The sequence below is a fragment of the Oncorhynchus gorbuscha genome, linkage group LG13 (genome assembly GCF_021184085.1).
Source record: "Oncorhynchus gorbuscha isolate QuinsamMale2020 ecotype Even-year linkage group LG13, OgorEven_v1.0, whole genome shotgun sequence".
Lineage (NCBI taxonomy): Eukaryota > Metazoa > Chordata > Actinopteri > Salmoniformes > Salmonidae > Oncorhynchus > Oncorhynchus gorbuscha.
In genome coordinates this window covers 29,362,167-29,384,361 of record NC_060185.1, presented here as the reverse complement: position 1 = coordinate 29,384,361, position 22,195 = coordinate 29,362,167, and the positions used below count along the sequence as shown (strand labels likewise).

Genomic DNA, 22,195 nt, shown 5'->3' with positions numbered 1-22,195 from the left:
TGTATACGGGAGGGAATGTAGTGTGTGATGTAGTGATGATTGAAGGTTGTCTGTTGCAATTGGTGTAGGATTAAAGATGGGCCATTTCAATGTTAGTCACTAGATACATTTGAACAACAATCAAGTTTGTCTTGTTGAAGTGGTTTATTTACAAATATATCAAATGAAAGTGTATATGCACAACCACCAATACTACAACTGAAAAAAGCAGGCATATTTGTCATTAGTCAGTCATGTCTACATTACAAAAATATGAACCTATTTTCTATTTTACAATATCTACAACAAATTTGATATCACACACAACATTCCTCATTGTCTTAACTTGTTCAGTATTATCTAGATTGTCTTCCATGTGCACCAGAAATCACAGATGTACGTTTTGACATGCTTCTCTTACGCCCTTTAAGGAGACGTTGCCAGTTATTCACTTGTAACAGCGACTTCATGACAAAACACATCAATAGTCACAGTCACACTGTGGTACCGATTCTGCTAGTCACCGACTTAAGCAGACATCAGAAACAAAGGGGAAGGCATCTATTTACTTTGTACCAGTCACCAATCATTTTGCATGCGTTCAACTTCATTTACATCAGCCTCTGGCCCAGCAACCTCGCGTTGTGCATAGATTTCTTTTCAGTCTCTGCTCTTGTGCTTTATTTAGCCGTGAAGTCATTTGTTAGCATTTATTTGCAGTGCTGTGAAAAGGTATTTGCCCCCTTTCTGATTTTCTACATTTGTGCATATTTTTTATACGGAATATTATGAGATCTTCAACCAAAACCCAATATTAGATAAAGGGAGCCTGAATTTACAATTAACCATTTTTTTTTATAAATGTTTATTTAATTAACAAAATTATGCAACACCCAATTCCCCTGTGTGAAAAAGTAATTGCCCCTTATACTCAATAACTGGTTGTGCCACATTTAGCTGCAATGAATCCAACCAAATGCTTCCTTTATTTGTTGATCAGTCTCTCACAACGCTGTGGAGGAATTTTGGCCCACTTCTGCAGGCAGAACTGCTTTAACTCAGCCACATTTGTGGGTTTTCAAGCATGAACTGCTCGTTTCAAGTCCTGCCACAACATCTCAATTTGGATTAGGTCTGGACTTTGACTAGGCCATTCCAAAACTTCAAATTTGTTGCTTTCTAACCCTTTTCATGTGGACTTGATTGTGTGTTTTGGATCATAGTCTTGCTTCATGACCGAGCTGCGCTGCACCTTCAGCTCACAGATGGAGGACCTGACATTCTCCTGTAGAATTCTCTGATACAGAACAGAATTCATTGTTCCTTCTATTAAGGCAAGTCGCCCAGGTCCTGAGGCAGCAAAGCATCCCCAAACCATCAAACTACGAACACCGTTGGTATGAGGTTCTTACTGAATGCAGTGTTTGGTTTTCGCCAGATATAATGGAACTCATCTTGTCCAAAAAGTTGACTCAAGTTTGCTAAGAAGCACCTGGATGATCATCAAGACTCTTGTTCTATGGACAGAGGAGTCAAAAGTATAACTTTTTAGACAACATCGGTCCCATTATGCCTGGCAAAAACCAAACACTGCATTTCACAGTAAGAACCTTATACCAACGGTCAAGCATGGTGGTGGTAGTGTGATAGTTTGGGGATGCTTTTCTGTACACAGGGGCATTGGGTGTTGCATAACTTTATTCATGAAATAAGTATGTGATTGCTGTGTTATTTGTTAACTTAGGTTCCCTTTATCTAATATTGGGTTTTGGTTGAAGATCTGATAACATTCAGTATAAAAAATATGCAAAATTAGAAAGGGGGCAAATACGTTTTCACAGCACTGTACATAGTCCCTTTAGATGTGTGACGAAAGGTTGTGGGTCACAAACCGCTTGAAAGAGATTGTGTACTACACACTTTTTGGGAATTGGTCTGTGGGCTAGTGTAATCTGAAACGGGATCTTTCTGGACTGTTTTCAGGTCCAGGGCGGTTCAAGGGTGGAACACGAGCCAAATAAATCCATGTCATCCTGGAAAAAGAGAGAGGAGAAAAGCACACACGGTCATTAGTAATCTATCTACCTAACATAGGTCAGGCAGGGACCGAGTCCCAACATCAGAAAGCTCAGCTGGGATCGCTGCCTGGCCCTTTCTTTGCTTCTCGACTAGTCCCAGTTTCCATGGACACACCACTGTCCCTGCCAATCAAAGGGAGTGCAACATTTGTGGTAAAATAAGTGTATGCGTGTGTGTGTGTGTTTGAACTATGCTGTTAGGACACAGAATGTCTCCTCTGTCCTGATGCTTCTGTGTTGTAGCTTTCTACTTGACTGTGTTTTGCTGGGGCTTCTGCTGCTCTACTCTCAGCTCACTCACTGGATTCCATCAGTTCAGACAATCTGCTTTGGCTCTGAAGCTCCATTTGGCAGATACACTGAAGCTTTTTCCATAAATAGTGTGTATCAGTTTTAATGGACTCAACCATTTGTTATCGTTCCAATTTCATATTAAACAGGTATGCTATGCAGAAGAATTCTAAATAGTTTTTGAGGGGAAGGAGAAGCAGCGATTCTTCTTTACTTAATAGTGTTTGCACTTGTATACTTTCCTCTTTTCTTGACACAGTGAAGAATAATGTGTTACTGTGTTTGTTAATCGCTCATTGGCTTGGTTCATGTATAACTACTGGGAAAGCGTACCCTAAGTGAGCATCCGAAGTATGTTATACACCAAGCATCGCTCAATTTCAAACTGTATTTACAATGAGGATCATTCTGTGTGTGTCTGCATTAAAGTTCATACAGTACAGCAAGACACCACTGACCTTCCAGTGAAGATGGCTGATGCTTTGGAAGGATGACCTCTGTCAGGGCACCAGTCTTCTCCTGGCTCTGTCTAGCCTGTTCAGTTGATTTCTCCTGTGTGTCCTCACTTGACCTGCACCCCTCCTCCTCTTCTTCCTCTCGGTTGCAGCAGGGTGATCCCAAGCTCTCGGCACAGTCGGGGTTCTGCATGAGCAGCCATGTCTCGCCAGCCTCTCTGGAGATGCAGGGCTCTGGATGGGCTTTCAGATAGGCCAGAACATTCTCCTCACAGGGGTTCACGCCACATCTGTAGGGGGAAATGGAGGCCGTGTCAGCAGCATAAATCTCTCCCAGTCCCAGCTGTAATGATCCAACCACAGTCCCAGGGAGGCACTTCTCTGACAGTAATCTCCCAAACAGACCCAACGTTAACACCATAACAAGATTGTTTTTGGCCTTGTTCGTGTTTCTCTTCCTGTTCTGAACCAGAGGTGTGTAAAGGAATGTTGTTTGGTTTCGCAAACATTATCCACCACAGAAATGGTTTACTGTATGTCTGTCTACACTTCTCGGTCTTTCTGGGAATCCAGGAGACATGATGTCAAGCAATATCAGTTGCTGTACTTGTTACTGGTTCTTTTGACTGTCATATTTTGGCACCCATGTACTAGAATAGATGTTGATTGGTGTTGATGAATTATGATGGCGTGTGGTGTTGAAAATGTTACATGATGTAGATCGGTGGTTAATTAATGGTGGTTGATGGTTTTGAGTGGAGGTGAGGTGAGTGCTGTTGTGTCATGCTCCTCACCCCACGTTAAGGCTGATCTGGGACTGGAAGGGGCTGGTGTCTCTGCTTCGGCCCAAACTGCAGCTTTCATCACAGCACAGGGAGGGGATCAGGTGCACTGGGCCTGGAGATCACACAGGAAAAACGTGTACCGACCGCGAACCATCAGAAAGCATGGATGACCTTGCCAAGAAGCCTCAGCATATAGCGATGCCAGTACCATAGTGATACAGTCAAAGACTCCACACAACTTGACAGACTGAACGGCTTGAGAACCAAGGCTCAAAAAGAGTGATGTGAATGTAGAAGCCCACCAGTAATAGGACCTACCACAGGTGTGGCCTGGCCCGTGGTGACATTGGCAGCATGGGTGCTGAGGGAAATCATGGAGCCTCCGTCGGTCCAGGCACGACAACTCTGCTCCACTGTATGGACCATCCTGGGACCTTAGAGATGCTGAGGCAAAAATACACTTTCATAAAGGAGACCCTAAACAAGTGCAAGATAGCCGCTGCTATATTTCTATAGCAAAGCCACCTGTTGGTCCCAATGCTACACTGAGATTTCCACGACATTGTAATAACTTCTTTCAAGCTCAAGTTGGTCACTCACCGCTGGGCTTCTTCTCCAGCAGCTGTCTCTTGAAGTAGATGACACAGAGGATGAGTAGGGCCAGCAGCACGGTGGCCAGAGCGCTGCAGATGACTGCTGCCAGGGCCATGTCCCGAGGGCTGGTCACCACCGGGGGGATGGGAACCAGGTTCACCCGCCCGCTGCCTGCAGGGGCAGAGATAGAGACGGTGAGAGAGAGACAGTAAATATGATCAACAAATGTCACCACTGTAGTTCTTCTGACATAATAACATGGGAATTTATAAGGGAGGTTTATTTATAAGGGAGGTTTTAAAAGGGAAAATAAAACGTTTTTTTAACTGTCTAGTTTGAGAACGACTACATTTTAGAGTTGACTGTGTCATAACCTTGCTAGTACAATCGGGCCATAATTTTCTACACCTGAATTATGTCTCCTTACTAGGTCTATGTTTATTATTGGCATGTAGTAGCTGTCTTTGTCCCACTGAGTCCTCCAAGGAGACAGAGGCTCAAAGAAGAAAGCCTGGAGTAGATTCTCTCTCTCACTTGTTCTCTGTCCCTCCCTCCAGAGGATGAGTTATTACAATCATTCTTCCCCCTACCCCAAGGCCCTCTCATGCCAGTCAGACAGCCCATCATTAAGTCTGTGCAGTCTGGCCAGACGTTTGAAACAAGCCTGGTGTGTGTGTGTGCACATTTGTGCATGTGTGTTTATCCCATTACTGCAACTGCTGCCGCTGTCCTAGGCTAGCCCCCAGGGAAATCTGCTGTCACTGTCTAGGCTCCCCACCCCAAACTTTTCACACACTCTCACATCAAGGGACCTGGCCTTGAGGACAGCTTCTCATTAAACACTTTCCCACTAATATGGAACATCAGGGCTTAATTTGCCAGATGTCATAACAAATTAGATACAATCTCCTTATGCTAAATTATGATTCAATGACTAAAATGAAATGATTCTTTATCGGATATAACTATCTGCTTAATTCCTCAACAATGCAAACAAACTTTGTTGAGGAATAATTTGGTACATGACGAATGTCTAGTCATACGGTAAACACGTGCAATAAGGCCACTGATATTATTTCAACAAGCAACAGAAGTACGATTGTATTATCTGTGATTGTCATTTTTGGTCAATATTACTCTCCCTCATCACAACAATGATATTCTTATAGAATTTAAAGTGAGTTATGACCTGTGCATAGTTGGAGTGTAGGTTTACATAGAGAACAAACAAAATACCTAAAGTAATAATTGTCCTACTATGAAAAAGTGACTGGCTACCCGCTCCCCATAGAGAAACTACTTATTGTGTTGTGAGATCTGTTTAATATCTTTTTCATTTGAAAAATATTTTTCAATAGGCCCCTTCAATCGCTGTTACCTTTTTAGTACATTAATCATAAATCCTAAAGCAAAGTGGGTTTGGCCTTTTCAAAACCAAGAGCCCTTTGTTATGCAATGTAAACATTAATTTAGCATTGGCCAATGGTTTTATATTCCAGCGGGATAGAGGATAGGGGATAAGGGTATTTGTACATTCCATCTGAGGAAGAAAAAAATCCCAAACTGCCAGCGAAGCTTAAAATTTCAGTTTGACCCGGGGGCTAAATAAATAAGCATTTCAATATTTCATTGTAAACAAACAGGTGATAACGGCTTATTAAAACAAGATTAGGGCGTTTCAGAGGAGATACTGTAGGTCTTCAAAACTGTTATGACAGAAAGTGCCGTTTTCTAACCGTTTTGACAATTGAGTCAACAGGAGTGCACTGCTCACATCAAGGCAAATACATCAATTACAAGAAGCAGTTTATATAGCGGAATTTAACTTGATATAGGTTGACATGAATTTGTGAGGATACAGTAACATTCTCCACTAAATCAAAAACTTTTTTTAAATCATTGGAATGTGCTTCCTATCAACATTTTGAAACATCCTCTATCAAAATAATCCAAAATGACTTGCTGAAAGATTTGACTGAACACCTAAACCCATGCTTACACCTACACCCATGCTTACACAAGCAAGGCATGTCATTTTCTCACCATGGTGCAGACACACTCTCAGACTTTTTCTTCCACTGTACAGTTGTTGAGACCCAATGTCAAAGCCGTCCCGCCTCTGATCCAGTCAGCCCTCCTCACTCCCCTCTGCAGCCAGCTGTGTCTTCCCCACACCCCAGCCCAGTGGCAGCCCTTATCACTCCCAGAAAAGCTGCAGAAAACACAGATTTAGGCTGGCCCATTGAGGAGACCTCACTTGCTGATCGTATCAACACACCGCACTCTGCCAATACACTGCTTGTTTTGATATATGCTCTCCTCTCTCCCTGTTGACTTTTAGGAATGCCAACCTTAAAGCCATGGCCTTATGTATGACAAGCCACAAAGAGACAGGGAACCACCAACCCACTGGGCACATACGTCAGTTCAACGTCTAGTTTTGAAATCAACAAAAAATAGTAAGGCAAGGTGAAAGAAATACAAAATTCTCTTACATTGATAAATTTGTTCAAATCAGTTATCCACATTGATTCAACATCATCACATTTCTTTTTTGGGGTTGAAATGATGTGGAAACAATGTTGATTCAACCAGTTTTTGCCAAGTGGGAAGTATGAATGGCCCCTTCTGAAAACTAATGGTGACCCCATCTGCATACATCATTTGTGAAACTTTGGAGATTTTGACTGGAATGACTTCCCATTGCCGAAGAGGTATGAGCCCTCCACAACCAAGAGTTTGTCTTAGGCTAAACAGATCTTCCTATCATAAATACAGCCAACACCCCTTTTAGTGTTGCAAGAAAAACAAACTAGCATTGCTATGCAGTTGTGGTTTTATACATTTGCAAGGATACATGATTACGGCAGTGGTGAGGAGTTTTGTTGCTCTGAGTATAAACACATCACATGTCAAGTCTTGATTGGCTCTTGAGTGACTTTGTTTTGGTGGAGTTGATTTGAAGGGTTGACCGCTCTCATTTGGGATGCGTCAATCTAGATCATTTCCTGCATGCTGCTTATGCTGTACTTTTTTACAGTCAGTGGTTAGGAGACATGGCTAGGACCTTTGAAGTGAGGAAAGTAGAAGGAAAGGTTGAGATAAATTTGTCTGAATGTAACAAATTGAGAGAAATGAGGATGGATATCAGTTGGGTCATGAGTTTTAGGGTCTTGAATAGCCCTGGCCACATGCCCTATCTCTAGGAAAACTGTCACAGTTGTATGAAGAGTGCATTGTCTTTCAACAGGCTGACCTGCACGCTTGTGGAATTTGCATCGGATTGCTTCAAACAAAATTGAACTGACTTCCTTTTGTGTATGCTGTGAAATCCTGGTTTGAGATATGACCAAGCACGGCTCCAACACCATCATTAAGTTTGCAGACGACGATGAGAGGTCAGAGACTTGGCCATGTAGTGCCAAGATAACGACCTCTCCCTCAATGTGATCAAGACAAAGGAGATGATTGTAGACTACAGAAAATGGAGGACAGATCACGCCCCCATTCTCATCAACGGGGCTGTATTGGAGCAGGTTGGGAGCTTCAAATTCATTGGTGTCTACATCACCAACAAACTATCATGGTCCAAACACACCAAGATAGCCGTGAAGAGGGCACATCAACGCCTATTCCCCCTCAGGAGACTGAATCGATTTGGCATGGGTCCTCAGATCCTCAAAAGGTTCTACAGCTGCACCAACGAGAGCATCATCGCCTGGTATGGCAACTGCTCGGCCTCCGATTGCAAGGCACTACAGAGTGTAGTGCGTACGGCTCAATACATCACTGGGGCCAAGCTTCTTGCCATCCAGGACCTCTATACCAGGCGGTGTCAGAGGAAAGCCCAAAAAATTGCCAAAGACTCCAGCCTCCCCAGTCATAGAATGTTCTCTCTGCTACCGCATGACAAGCGGTACCGGAACGCCAAGTCTAGGTCCAAAAGGCTTCTTAGCAGATTCTACCCCTAAGCCATAAGACTCCTGAACAACTAATCAAATGGCTACCCGGGCAATTTGCACTGTCCCACCCGGTCTGCCATTTTTACGCTGCTGCTACTCTCTGTTTATTATCCATGCATAGTCACTTTACATCTACCTACATGTGCATATTACCTCAATTACCTTGACTAACCGGTGCCCCCGCACATTGACTCAGTACCAGTCCCCTCTGTATATAGCCTCGCTACTGTTATTTTATTGTTGCTCCTTAATTATTAGTTTATTTTTTGTATTTTTTTTACTTCAGTTTATTTTAGTAAATACTTAACCAACAATGCAGTTTTAAGAAGAAAAAAACTGTTAAGTGCTTGTAAGTAAGCATTTCACTGTAAGGTCTACTACACCTGTTGTATTTGGCACATGTGACAAATACATTTAGAATTGATTTGATATGAAGTGCCCAAAAATATTTATCTGACTGTTAAGCTTCCAACTTATATAAAAGGAATGTCAGGGGATAGAACAAAAAACAGCTTATAGCCAGAGCAATGATTGTTTTTTCTATTAACAAACCAACAGACTAAATTCCCATTTGACCTTGGTGTAAATCTGTTTGAAATTAGTAAAAATGGCGAAACGGTTCTGGAGCTGGGGAGTGGGGGGATTGGGGGGAATACGGTCGGCCTCTCGCCAGACAACTAATACAACTCTACCATGACACAGATAAAAACAACAGCAGAGGAAATACATTAAAGCAACTGAAGGAGGCCATAAAACACAATCTCATTTTTTACTTTGCTCCAGAAACTGTCTGGGAGACTGAAGTGCCATCCTACACAGCTGCAGCTTAGCCCAGGGCCAGTATGGCTAGAATGATCTGCCCTTTAAGTTTTCACCACCGTCCACAAGATAAAACCGGAGGAAGAGATTATAAGGACTTTCAAACATTTGGAAGCATTCCACTGAGACTCCCTGTAGTACATTTACATTACATTTAAGTCTACCAGCTTTGCTCTCTCTGGGACACAATGGCCATTTTGTTTCATGGCCTCTGCAATCAAAATGGCAAGCCAGCCAGCCAGCCAGCCAGCCAGCCAGCCAGCCAGCCAGCCAGACAGACAGACAGACAGACAGACAGACAGACAGACAGACAGACAGACAGACAGACAGACAGGCAGGCAGGCAGGCAGGCAGGCAGGCAGGCAGGCAGGCAGGCAGGCAGGCAGGCAGGCAGGCAGGCAGGCAGGCAGACAGACAGACAGACAGACAGACAGACAGACAGACAGACAGACAGACAGACAGACAGACAGACAGACGTCCCAAGGCCCATGTTCAGTCATGTTTAGTCATATGTAGACTCTCTTACTAATACAGCATGCTTTATAGTTATTACTTGAAAATAAATATTTTGGTCGTAATGGTAGTAATAAAACTACCTCATATTGAGGGTGGGACACAGCTTTACATACTACATTTGAGCAAACATTTTTACATCTCCAGGAAGAGCAAATGTAAACTGAGTTTGTGAGTTCAAGTTGTCTGATATCCTGGAGACGTCCTCATTTATCTAACAGAGGGGTGCTAGACCTGGCTGGACGGCTCATACACACAGGCTGCCAAACCTTCTCAAGGAACAGCTGTGGCCTCCACAAGCATCAGGAAGTCACACTCAATTACCAAAGGTATAAGTTAGCTAACCCACTCTCTCCATGTGTGAGTGCCGAAAATCATAAGGCTATACTTAACCACTGGTAATGGCCGGAAAAAGGTGGCTAACGAGATGTAGTAGTGGCCTACTGTGTCACGTTCTGACCTTAGTTCTTTTGTTATGTCTTTGTTTTAGTATGGTCAGGGCGTGAGTTGGGTGGGTAGTCTATGTTCCTTTTTCTATGTTGTGTTTTTGTGTTTGGCCTGGTATGGTTCTCAATCAGAGGCAGGTGTCGTTCGTTGTCTCTGATTGAGAATCATACTTAGGTAGCCTTTTCCCACCTGTGAGGTGTGGGTGATTATTTTCTGTTTAGTGTGGTTTGCACCTGACGGAGCGCTTTCGGTTGTGCTTTTTGTTTCTTTGTTTGATAGTGTTCAGTTTAAATAAATAACATGAACAAGTACCACGCTGCGCTTGGGTCCTCACCTTCTTCCACCGACAACCGTTACATACTGGAATTAAATACGCTGCTTTATGAACAAAAAAACCTTTAAGAAATGCTTAGAAAGAAAGTGCTAGCAAAGTGCTAGCAAATTGCACTACACAGTTTAAGAATGTCCTCTCTGAAGATGCAGTTGAAGTTGGATGTTTGGAGTCATTAAAACTTGTTTGTCAACCACTCCACACATTTCTTGTTACCAAACTATAGTTTTGGCAAGTCAGTTAGGACATCTACTTTGTGCATGACACAAGTCATTTTTCCAACAATTGTTTACAGACAGATTATTTCACTTATAATTCACTGTATCACAATTCCATTGGGTCAGAAGTTTACATACACTAAGTTGACAGTGCCTTTAAAGAGCTTGGAAAATTCCAGAAAATGATGCAATGGCTTTCGAAGTTTCAGATAGGCTAATTTACATAATTTGAGTCAATTGGAGGTGTACCTGTGGATGTATTTCAAGCCCTACCTTCAAACTCAGTGCCTCTTTGCTTGACATCATGGGAAAATCAAAAGAAATCAGCCAAGACCTAAAAAAAATATATAGACCTCCACAAGACTGGTTTATCCTTGGGAGCAATATCCAAACACCTGAAGGTAGAACTGCCGAAGGGGGCAGAGTTGCAATCTACTGCAGAGATAGCCTGCAGAGTAATGTCATACTATCCAAACAATTTGAGCGTCTACTTTTAAAAATCCACCTTTCCAGAAACAACTCTCACCATTGACACTTGTTATAGACCCCCCTCGGCCTGCAGTTGTGCCCTGGACACCATATGTGAATTGATCACCCCCCATCTATCTTCTGAGTTCGTCCTGTTAGGTGACCTAAACTGGGACATGCTTAACACCCCGGCCGTCCTACAATCTAAGCTAGATGCCCTCAAACTCACACAAATCATCAAGGAACCTACCAGGTACAACCCTAAATCCATAACCATGGGCACCCTCTTAGATATCATCCTGACGAACCTGCCCTCAAAATACACCTCTACTGTCTTCAACCAGGATCTCAGCGATCACTGCCTCATTGCCTGCGTGCGTACTGGGTCCGCGGTCAAATGACCACCCCTCATCACTGTCAAACGCGCCCTAAAACACTTCAGCGAACAGGCCTTTCTAATCGACCTGGCCCGGGTTTCCTGGAAGGATATTGACCTTATCCCATCAGTAGAGGATGCCTGGTTGCTCTTCAAAAGTGCTTTCCTTTCCATCTTAAATAAGCATGCCACGTTCAAAAAAATGTAGAACTAAGAACAGATATAGCCCTTGGTTCACCCCAGACTTGAGTGCCCTTGACCAGCACAAAAACATCCTGTGACATTCTGCATTAGTATAGCCCCCACAATATACAACTTTTCAAGGAAGTCAGGATCCAATATACTCAGTCAGTTAGGAAAGCTAAGGCTATCTTTTTCAAACAGAAATTTGCTTCCTGTAGCACTAATTCCAAAAAGGTTTGGGACACTGTAAAGTCCATGGAGAATAAGATAACCTCCTCCCAGCTGCCCACTGCACTGAGGATAGGAAACACTGTCACCACTGATAAATCTACTATAATTTCAATAAGCATTTATTCCACGGTTGGTAATGCTTTCCACCTGGCTGCCCCTACCCTGGCCAACATCTCAGCATCCCCTGCAGCAACCCCCTTCCCCCCCGTTTCTCCTTCACCCAAATCCAGACAGCTGATGTTCTGAGAGAACTGCAAAATCTGGAACCCTACAAATCACCTGGGCTAGACAATCTGGACCCTCTCTTTCTAAAATTATCCGCTGAAATTGTTGCAAACCCTATTACTAGCCTATTTAATCTCTCTTTCGTATCGTCTGAGATCCCCAAAGATTGGAAAGCTGCCACGGTCATCCCCTTCTTCAAAGGGGGAGACACTCTAGACCCAAACTATTATAGATCTATATCCATCCTGCCCTGCCTTTCTAAAAATCTTGGAAAGCCAAGTTGATAAACAGATCACTGACCATTTCGAATCCCACCGTACCTTCTCCACTATGCAATCTGGTTTCTGAGCTGGTCATGGGTGCACCTCAGCCATGCTCAAGGTCCTAAACTATATCATAACCGCAATCGATAAAATAAAGTTTTGTGCAGCCCTCTTCATCGACCTGCAACAAAGCCTCCTTCACTCATGCCGCCAAACATACCCTCGTAGAACTGACTATCATACCGATCCTTGACTTCGGCGATGTCATTTACAAAATAGCCCCCAACACTCTACTCAGCAAACTGGATGTAGTCTTTTACACTGCCATCTGTTTTATCACCAAAGCCCCATATACTACCCACCACTGTGACATGTATGCTCTCGTTGGCTGGCCCTCACTACAAATCCATCGCCAAACCCACTGGCTCCAGGTCATCTTTGAGTCTTTGTAAGGTAAAGCCCCGCCTTATCTCAGCTCACTGGTCACCATAGCAACACCCACTCGTAGCACGCCCTCCAGCAGGTATATTGCACTAGTCATCCCCAAAGCCAACACTTCCTTTGGCCGCGTTTCCTTCCAGTTCTCTGCTGCCAATGACTGGAACGAATTGCAAAAATGTATGAAGCTGTAGTCTAATATCTCTCTCCCTAACTTTAAGCATCAGATGTCTGAGCAGCTTACCGATCACTGTACCTGTACACAGCCAATCTGTAAATAGCACACCCGACTGACTACCTCATCCCCATATTATTACTTACCCTCTTGCTCTTTTGCTCCCCAGTATCTCTACTTGCACATTCATCATCTGCACATCTATCACTCCAGTATTAATGCTAAATTGTAATTATTTTTGCCTCTTGGGCCTATTTATTGCCTACCTCCCTACTCTTCTACATTTGCACAGACTGTACATAGATTTTTCTATTTCTATTTTATTTAGTGTTGTTGACTGTACGTTTGTTTATGTGTTGTTGTGTTGTTGTTTTTGTCGCACTGCTTTGCTTTATCTTGGCCAGGTCTCAGTTGTAAATGATAACTTGTTCTCAACTAGCCTACTTGGTTAAATAAAGGTGAAATAAAAAATAACATAAAAAAGGCCATTCTACTGACAGTGTTTGTCTATGGAGATTGCATGTCTGTGTGCTCAATTTTATACACCTGTCAGCAACTAGTGTGACTGAAATAGCCAAATCCACTCATTTGAAGGGGTGTCCACATACTTTTGTATATATAGTGTATTTCGAAACATTGCAGCTCCTTTTTTGTCTTGAAATATGTGGATGGAGACTTTAACTTAAAAGGTTTTCGGCAGTCCATGAGAATGGAGTGATGATGATGGGTCGTATTGTATGGTCCCAGCTAAAATAATCCAGTTCTGGCAGGACTGACTGTTATGCTAGCAGTATCCATGTCAACATTTATGGGCCTGGTTGTAAAACTAAGCATTTATTTGAGCAATAAACATAGTTGGCTGGCTCAATGAGACTTTAGTGTTTGAGCTATGATTTTCTCCACCCATTGGGGCTGTGGTTCTGATTACTCTAAGGGCCTTGTGCTGGCATGTTTTAGGTGAAGGTACAGTATGTGAATTTGTTCTTAACTGACTCCTAGTTAAATAAAGATTTTTTTAAAAGATTTTAAAAAATAAAATAGGGTTTTGTTATGGCTTTATGGCCTGACATGTTCTTGGGGTCTTGGCTGTACTTTTAGCATGGAGTTCAATAGTTTTCTTAATTAATGATGTTCTCAACTTGTCATTCAAGCTACGGATAGTACTTATTAACTGATGTTACACAAGAGAGTGTGAGTGCTCACAGTGTGGCTCATATGGAGGTGGACGGTCCCCACATGGTATGCACTCCATATCTTGGAATCCGCTCAGCTTAGTTTTCCTGTAAAACCTGTTAAACACAACATAGCATTGGATTATTATGAAAGTTCTCATAAATCTGCTTAATTGATTGTATGAGGTAATGAACCAATACGTTGACCATTATCTGTAGTAGCAGAGCAGTAGTTCACTAGTAGTAGAAGTAGAGTAGTTGTTGTAAGAGATTAAGCCCCTCCCTCACCCGGGCAGACAGTCTCCGCACACAGCATTGCTGGTGATGGAACAGTTGCCCTTCTGGAAGCGGTTGTTCAGGCCACAGTCCAGGCAGGGCTTGCACTTCTGCAGGCTCCGGTCCTCTTTGTAGCGGTTGCTTCTGCAGGACACGCACCGGGCATCCTCTCCGTAACCAAAGCCACATTCCTGGAGGGATTAACAGGAGAAATCCCCCGGGTGAGAGGTGGGGCTGGGGGCAGCTGGAGAAAGGCTCTGAATGTGGGATACCAGGGTGTCTAGAATTAAAGAATGATCTTGGCTTCTAAGACCGTAAGGGAACAATGGTCCGAATCTTTTGAGAGTCCATCTTACACTGGCAATAATCCCCCTGACTCTCTCAGAATCAATGAGGGGCCTTCCGCTGCAGGCCCCAGAATGGCCAAGTATTTGAATGATAAAAGGCACTCGGGGACACCCACTGTTGTATTATTGCAAGTTTATTGCTGGGGTTTTGTGTGATTGGTTCTTTCTGGAACAACTCAGTGAGTGTCCTGGTGATTGAGAGGCCAGTGTATGTAGGCAAAGCTTCAGTTAGCTAGGGGGCAGGGATTATGGAGAGGTGCACAAGCGTAAGAAGTTGAAAACCTCTCCTGGTCTCTACAATGGGACCTGCACTTAAAAAGCACAGCATCTCATTACTCAATGAGTGATCTAATATGGAACCAGCTTAGTTGTCAGGCTTTAACCCCTATAGCGAATCCAAAATGGCAAAATTACTATACCCATATTGGATATATTATCACCCTGAATATATTATCTATATAACCTGAGTGTATCTGTTTACCATTGGATTCATGGGTACACCTCAATAAATGGGGACACGAGAATATATATATATATATATATATATATATATATATAGTATATCATTATATTGTTTTTGCCAGTCAGCCTGAGTGCCAGTAGTTCTATTTTCTCTCCCATGCACAGGCTACCTTTCATTCCAGCCTGTACAGAAACTCTCATGACTTTCCTCTAGACACGAGAATATAGCCTTTTCTGTTCTGTCTAAAAAATATATAATGAGGTGTATGTAGTAGGTCTAGTGCTAATGTGATTCCTATTTGGTACTACAAAGCATTTATTTGGCACACAGAAGCTGGCAACCTTGATTTCCTATGGTAATAGGAACATTTACATTCCTGCTGATCATCGTATCCCACGCCAAGTAAGAGGACCCTGCTGGAATGACATCAGTCACTTTATTGTCTGCAGCAGCTGCCCCCATCCACTGTTAAACCACTGTTACCACACTGCATTCCCAGGCGGGGGGGGGGGCTCATATATCATTAACGTGAAGGTCAGAGTCAAACAGGGAACTTCTCTCCTCGACCGTGTCCTGTTTCACCGCCTGGGCATGCAGTAGCACCGGAATGTGGGCACAGGAGCCCGGGGGTTGGGCAGACTGGCAAAGAAAAGAAAAAAATAATTGAGGCAAAGAGGGGATCCCATTATGGCCCTACAGAGTCAGGGAAGAAGATAGAGGAATTTGGCCATTTCAGCCAAACACATGAGACGACATTGGACCTGGGCTATGGCCAGAGGAGGGCTAGGGCAGGGCTGCAGCTGTTGTTGTGTGCTCTCCATATAAGGACCTTCACACCAGCAGAGCAGGGAACAGTGGAAAGGTGAGAGAGAGAGAGAGAGAGAGAGAGAGAGAGAGAGAGAGAGAGAGAGAGAGAGAGAGAGAGAGAGAGAGGGGGGTGATGATGACAACAGAAAGAAGGAAATAGGGTTTGAATTTAGATTTGTGGATGATGTTGAACCCTGGAGCCTGAGTTTCTCCTGATACTCGCCATGGAAGGCTAGCCGCTGCAAAGCAGTCAGAGCAGAGCTGTTTAGAGTGGTTTTGGATGGAGGATCATCGTCCCACTTCCAGATGAAGGGGCGCTAGGAGGATTGATCCCCACAAAGCTGGGCACTGGCAAAGACTCTGTCCATGTGGCAATGCATGGCAGGAGAGGGGCTACCACGTACACAGGCCAGGGTAGGGCACAGAACAAAAGGAGCACTCAGCCAACTTGTCCCCTCTCCACCCAGGCAGTGCTGTAACATCCAGAAATGATCTCTTTCGGTCTTTTGGCATGAATAACAAAGGATCAAAACAAGGTCTAACACCCTGACCTGATCAGGTGTCTAATGTGAGAAAACATCTCAGATAATTGCATGGAAACACATTTTGTTTTTACAATAAAGATGCTGTCAAGGTATCCCATCTTGGGATGCAGCCAGGAATCACATAATGCTGCAGTCTCATTTAAATGGAGCTAATGGGTATAGGCAAATTAGCTTTCAAGTGTGTCATTACTTCCATGGGTTTAGGATGATCTAGCCTCAAAGTGAGCACAATAGCCAGTGCTTACTCGTCTCATTTTACTTCCATCTCCAGATCTAGTTTTTGGTGAGAATGCCAAGCAAAACAGCACAGATGTAGAGCTATGTGGAGGGAAAAGAGAGAGCTGGTTGGCTGGGGTTAAAGCATGTTCAGACGGGGAGAGATCAGCAGGGAATCACAAGAGTCTCCAGGGGGGCCAGTCATCTGATCCAGTAATGAACAAGCTCAGGAAACAATGTGAGTTTGTTAATGCAGCGTGCCATCTAATGTTCCCCACACACTGCCACACTCTTTCAATGTCTAGTGTCAACAAATCAAAGACATGTTGCCTCTTTGCCAATGGCTCACTGCAAAGTTCCCAGTATGCATCGACTATATGTGGGGCAGTCACTCCTGTATGTATGTATGTGTGTGTGTGTGTGTGTGTGTGTGTGTGTGTGTGTGTGTGTGTGTGTGTGTGTGTGTGTGTGTGTGTGTGTGTGTGTGTGTGTGTGTGTGTGTGTGTGTGTGTGTGTGTGTGTGTGTGTGTGTGTGTGTATGTATGTATGTATGTATGTATGTATGTATGTATGTATGTATGTAATGTATGTAATGTATGTAATGTATGTATGTATGTATGTACAGTGGGGCAAAAAAGTATTTAGTCAGCCACCAATTGTGCAAGTTATCCCACTTAAAAAGATGAGAGAGGCCTGTAAGTTTCATCATAGATACACTTCACCTATGACAGACAAAATTAGAAAAAAAATCCAGAAAATCACATTGGAGGATTTTTAATTATGAAAATTATGGTGGGATTTTCTGGATTTTTTTTCTCATTTTGTCTGTCTGTTGAAGTGTACCTATGATGACAATTACAGGCCTCTCTCATCTTTTTAAGTGGGAGAACTTGCACAATTGGTGGCTGACTAAATACTTTTTTGCCCCACTGTATGTATGTATGTATTGTTATGAATTGTAGATTAGCTCAAGTGTGAAGAAATTCTGGATGAAATACAAGGTGAAGACTTCTGTAACTTTTGTTTGAGGATTTAATAAACAGAAGAAACCAGTGCACCAGTGAGAGCTGTGGGGCTCATAAGTAAGCATTTCACTGTAAGGTTGTATTCAGCGCATGTGACTAATAAAATGTTATTTGATTTGATTTGTGTGATACTCAGAAGAGCTCGCAACAATCTGACACTCAAGGCCAGGAAGCTCGTTAAATACCATCCTCTGTTCGTTCTCCAAGTTCCTGGGCCCTGGTCAAAACTTTAATGACGGTTGTTGTAGAGACCACTTGGGTCAAAGTGAATCGTATATTAGCTATATCTGTCACTTGAAACTACCGGTGGCCCGGGGTTCAACTTTTTAATAAAGGACTTCCCTGATGCTTGGGTAGTTCCCTGAACAAAGAGCTAATAGGTTTGTGAAGTTGGTATAATTAATAGAGGTCTACCGATTATGATTTTTCAACACAGATACCGATTATTGGAGGATCAAATTAATCGGCCGATTAAAAAAAATGTATTTGTAATAATGACAATTACAACAATAGTGAATTAACACTTATTTTAACTTAATATAATAAATCAATAAAATCAATTTAGCCTCAAGTAGATAATGAAACATGTTCAATTTGGTTTAAATAATGCAAAAACAAAGTGTTGGAGAAGAACGTAAAAGTGCAATATGTGCTATGTAAGAAAGCTAACGTTTCAATTCCTTGCTCAGAACATGAGAACATATGAAAGCTGGTGGTTCCTTTTAACATGAGTCTTCAATATTCCCAGGTAAGAAGTTTTAGGTTGTAGTTATTATAGGAATTATAGGACTATTTCCCTCTATACCATTTGTATTTCATTAACCTTTGACTATTGGATGTTCTTATAGGCACTTTAGTATTGCCAGTGTAACAGTATAGCTTCCGTCCCTCTCCTCACTCCTCCCTGGGCTCGAACCAGCAACACAACGACAACAGCCACAACATCAAAGCAGCATTACCCCAGCAGAGCAAGGGAAACAACCACCCCAAGGATCAGAGCGAGTGAAGTTTGAAACGCTATTAGCGCGCGCTAACTTGCCAGCCATTTCACTTCGGGCACACCAGCCTCATCTCTGGAGTTGATAGGTTTGAAGTCATAAACAGCGCAATGCTTGATGCACAAAGAAGAGCTGCTGGCAAAACACACAAAAGTGCTGTTTGAATGAATGTTTATGCGCCTGCTTCTGCCTACCACCGCTCAGTCAGATACTTAGATATTATATGCAACACAGAACACGCTAGATAATATCTTATAATATCATCAACCATGTGTAGTTAACTAGTGATTATGATTGATTGTTTTTTACAAGATAATTTTAATGCTAGCTAGCAACTTACCTTGTCTTACTGCATTTGCATAACAGGCAGTCTCCTTGTGGAGTGCAACGAGAGAGAGGCATGTCATTATTACGTTGGACTAGTTAACTGTAAGGTTGCAAGATTGTATCCCCCGAGCTGACAAGGTGAAAATCTGTCTTTCTGCACCTGAACGAGGCAGTTAACCCACCGTTCCTAGGCCGTCATTGAAAATAATGATGTGTTCTTAACTGACTTGCCTAGTTAAATAAAGGTGTAAAAAAAATACAAATAATAATAATCGGCAAATCGGCGCCCAAAAATACCAATTTCCGATTGTTATGAAAACGTGAAATCGGCCCTAATTAATCGGCCATTCAGATTAATCGGTCGACCTCTAATAATTACATTCCATATATCAGCCTTATTAGAAAGTCTCCCCACTGAGGTGCACTATTTATCTGCTCGGAGCTTCCCTACACTGTGAGATGGCTTCCCGCAACCACTTAGAATGAATGAGGCAGCCAATTATTAACCAGGACCCCAGGGCACCGAGTATTCATGACTGTTGAACTGGCAGAGGAACATGAGGCCCACTGAAGCGTACCACCACTGACTGCATGTCTGTGTGTACCAAGATAAAAGGCAACCTGGTAGACAAGTATGTGTGCAACAGAAGTTTATGAGAGGGAAATTTAGTATAGGATGGAAGATTTTTTACCTGTTCTTAGTTGAGCATATGATTAAGTGGTAGGAGGGAAAGCATTGCTAAACTAACGTTGCTCAAGGCCTTCCAACCCATTTCTACACAGCCCACACAGAGCACCATCCATGTCTTTGGCAAGAATAGTGATAAAAGGCATACCCCTCTCACTGTACAGCACGTTTATGCATGGTTTCCATCAAACAATGGAGACAATAACTTGGACAGGGAACTTGGTAAAAAACAATGGAATCCATTCAGTAACAGAGGGTCGAAGTATGGGTGTGACTGATTAAAGAGCGGTCTGTGTTCTACAAAAGCCATTGGGCCCCTGGATAACATTCACTATTCTAAACACTGGAATCCATTATATTCATGAACAGTTGTCTTTCAGAAAAAAAGCTGTGTTTTTTTACCAAGGGTATATCTTATCCAGAGGTTATTCAGGTTTAGGAAGTTACAAGGAAGTTGAAGTGGTCTGTTTGTATCTAGTATTATCATGGTTTTAGTCTCTTTCCTTTTTATAGATCAAGGGAAACAGTGATAAATGTTTTCCTTTCAACTGTGATGAAGCATCCTATAAACTCTTTCAACTGAGATGGAATCATTGGGCCAACTACATTTTCCACAGATGTTTAAAGTCTGTATGTAAAGTGCAGTATATTTAAGGGCACTCATAAGGAGGTCATCATTTATTGATGTCTGGGTTTTACCGTCTATATAGCGTACATTATTAGGCTCCAAACCTTTGATAGCTCCTGCCCGGCGTCGCACTGCTTGCAGGGTTTACAGTTCCCAAGCTGATCCTTGTACTCCTGTTCTCTACATTCACTGGTCTCCTCCTCCGCCGTTACAGGAACCTGGGAGGGAATAATAATTTGATACTGAACAGCTAGTGATTCCTGCGTTTCATCACGCCTTTCATCAGTAAGAGATCATGTGGACCGAGTCCAGCGCCGGCATAATCCCCCTACAATAGTGCCACTATTTCACCCACTGGCTTTTACTCCTCAAACTATGTAGACTACTATATCTGTCCGTCCACACATTGATGTCCATGCCAAATCTGACAACAGTCATTTAAAATGGAGACTATTACAGAGTCTATTATACGTGAGCATTACAGATCGCAGATCGGACTATAAATGGCCTGTCAAAAGCCTGGAATCACACTAGTTGGGTAAATTCAAAGCAGAAAGAACTCACCAGAGATGAGTATATTACATGTAACGTCAGTAGAAATAACCAAGTGTGCCCAGGTATCAAGGCCATTTTGAGGGGCTACTGCAGAAAGACTCTGGAAAGGAGAGAAAGATATAGAATGAAGATGTGAATTTCTTCTCTGTTCAACAACAAAAAACAAACATAAAGGAATACTGTGGAACCTCGGATTGCTGTCAAAAAGCCCAATGTATGGCCAGTGAAAATTACCACAATACTCATGAGCAGGTCAATTATATTTGTTCTCAGCCACTTTCCTCCAAACAGGTTGACATAGTGACCAATCACAACATAGACACAACATACCAGCTTTGCAACATATTCATCTATGTTGTAACATTGTAACAATGTTTTTTATGAGCTAGTTGATATATTCAGGGAGGACAATAATGGTTCATCCTTCCTCAAACCAGCCAGGGCTATGACAGAATGATCTTGTCAAAAGTCAAAATATGTGTTAATGGTTTCAGCTTGTTGAATGTCTCAAAATCATATTGGTTACAAAACAACTGCAGCCCTCTGCACGTTTTACCTGGTATGTGCTGCTGTAGTCTGATGGGTTCTTTAGTTGTCCTTTCCCTGCCTGAATGAGTGTAATTTCAGACAGATATCCACTCCTGTGCGTTCTGCATAGGTCTCCAGACCATTCCAGCCATGCGATGTGCTCTTTGCTCAACTGCGCTACTCCAGTCCAAGCGAATCCCCGGATTGAAGACAAAATCAGAGCGGAGATCAAAGGCAGGAATAGCTGCGATCTAAAGCATGTAATCTGATCTCTGATCGGCCACTAGGCCTACATCAAAGCACAACCACAGGGTGGACACTGCTGCTACAAACAGGTCATTATGATCATATGACAATAACCTCACATGTCGATACAATTGCATACAAGATAGAGGGCTCATTAAAATGTGGAAATGCAAAGAGTTTGCAAAGTGCACGGCGTCGAGATCTGGTTGTGTTGTTATTCTGCTTTGAAATGCGCTTCCAGCGCCGCCTCCCTCTATGCGATCCCTGGTATGTTTGTTTGGTTTATCTGGGGGTTCGCTGTTTGATGCCAGGCTTGGGTTTGAAGTTGAGCACAGCCCTCAACATTCCCTTTCATCTAAATGCGCTGCAGATGCTATGACGCCACTCCGCTCTTCTGGGATTGGTCGGGCGGACTGTCTGCAGTTTTTTGAGAGAAAGCCAGTGCCAGAAAGTTAACAATCTGAGAGAGGCTGAGAGCAAACTGTCTCTACTTTATAGTGGACAGTTTGGATAAGATAGGCTGCAGTTGCTACCCTTTTACGT

General features: G+C 42.8%; 1 protein-coding gene across 1 annotated transcript; it reads right to left on the bottom strand.

Annotated features, from left to right (window-relative positions):
* Nucleotides 1-125: 125 nt before the first annotated feature.
* On the bottom strand, nucleotides 126-21,992 carry LOC123992672 (tumor necrosis factor receptor superfamily member 19-like). Its single transcript, XM_046294027.1, has 10 exons — nucleotides 21,435-21,992; nucleotides 20,888-20,978; nucleotides 20,428-20,541; nucleotides 14,292-14,470; nucleotides 14,035-14,120; nucleotides 4,189-4,353; nucleotides 3,907-4,032; nucleotides 3,598-3,700; nucleotides 2,807-3,093; nucleotides 126-2,012 (listed from the first exon to the last, which is right to left on the bottom strand). Exons 2-10 carry the CDS (start codon nucleotides 20,951-20,953, stop codon nucleotides 2,008-2,010), a joined length of 1,131 nt encoding a protein of 376 aa, XP_046149983.1. The 5' UTR covers nucleotides 20,954-20,978; nucleotides 21,435-21,992; the 3' UTR covers nucleotides 126-2,007.
* Between the last annotated feature and the right edge of the window lie 203 nt (nucleotides 21,993-22,195).

Coding starts and splice junctions, on each gene's coding strand:
- LOC123992672 (XM_046294027.1), bottom strand. CDS start 20,953: ATGGCCTTGATACCTGGGCACACTTGGTTATTTCTACTGACGTTACAT. Junction 14,471..20,427: donor CCGGGCAGGAGCTATCAAAG/GTTTGGAGCCTA, acceptor TAATCCCTCCAG/GAATGTGGCTTTGGTTACGG. Junction 3,701..3,906: donor CGGGCCAGGCCACACCTGTG/GTAGGTCCTATT, acceptor TGTGATCTCCAG/GCCCAGTGCACCTGATCCCC.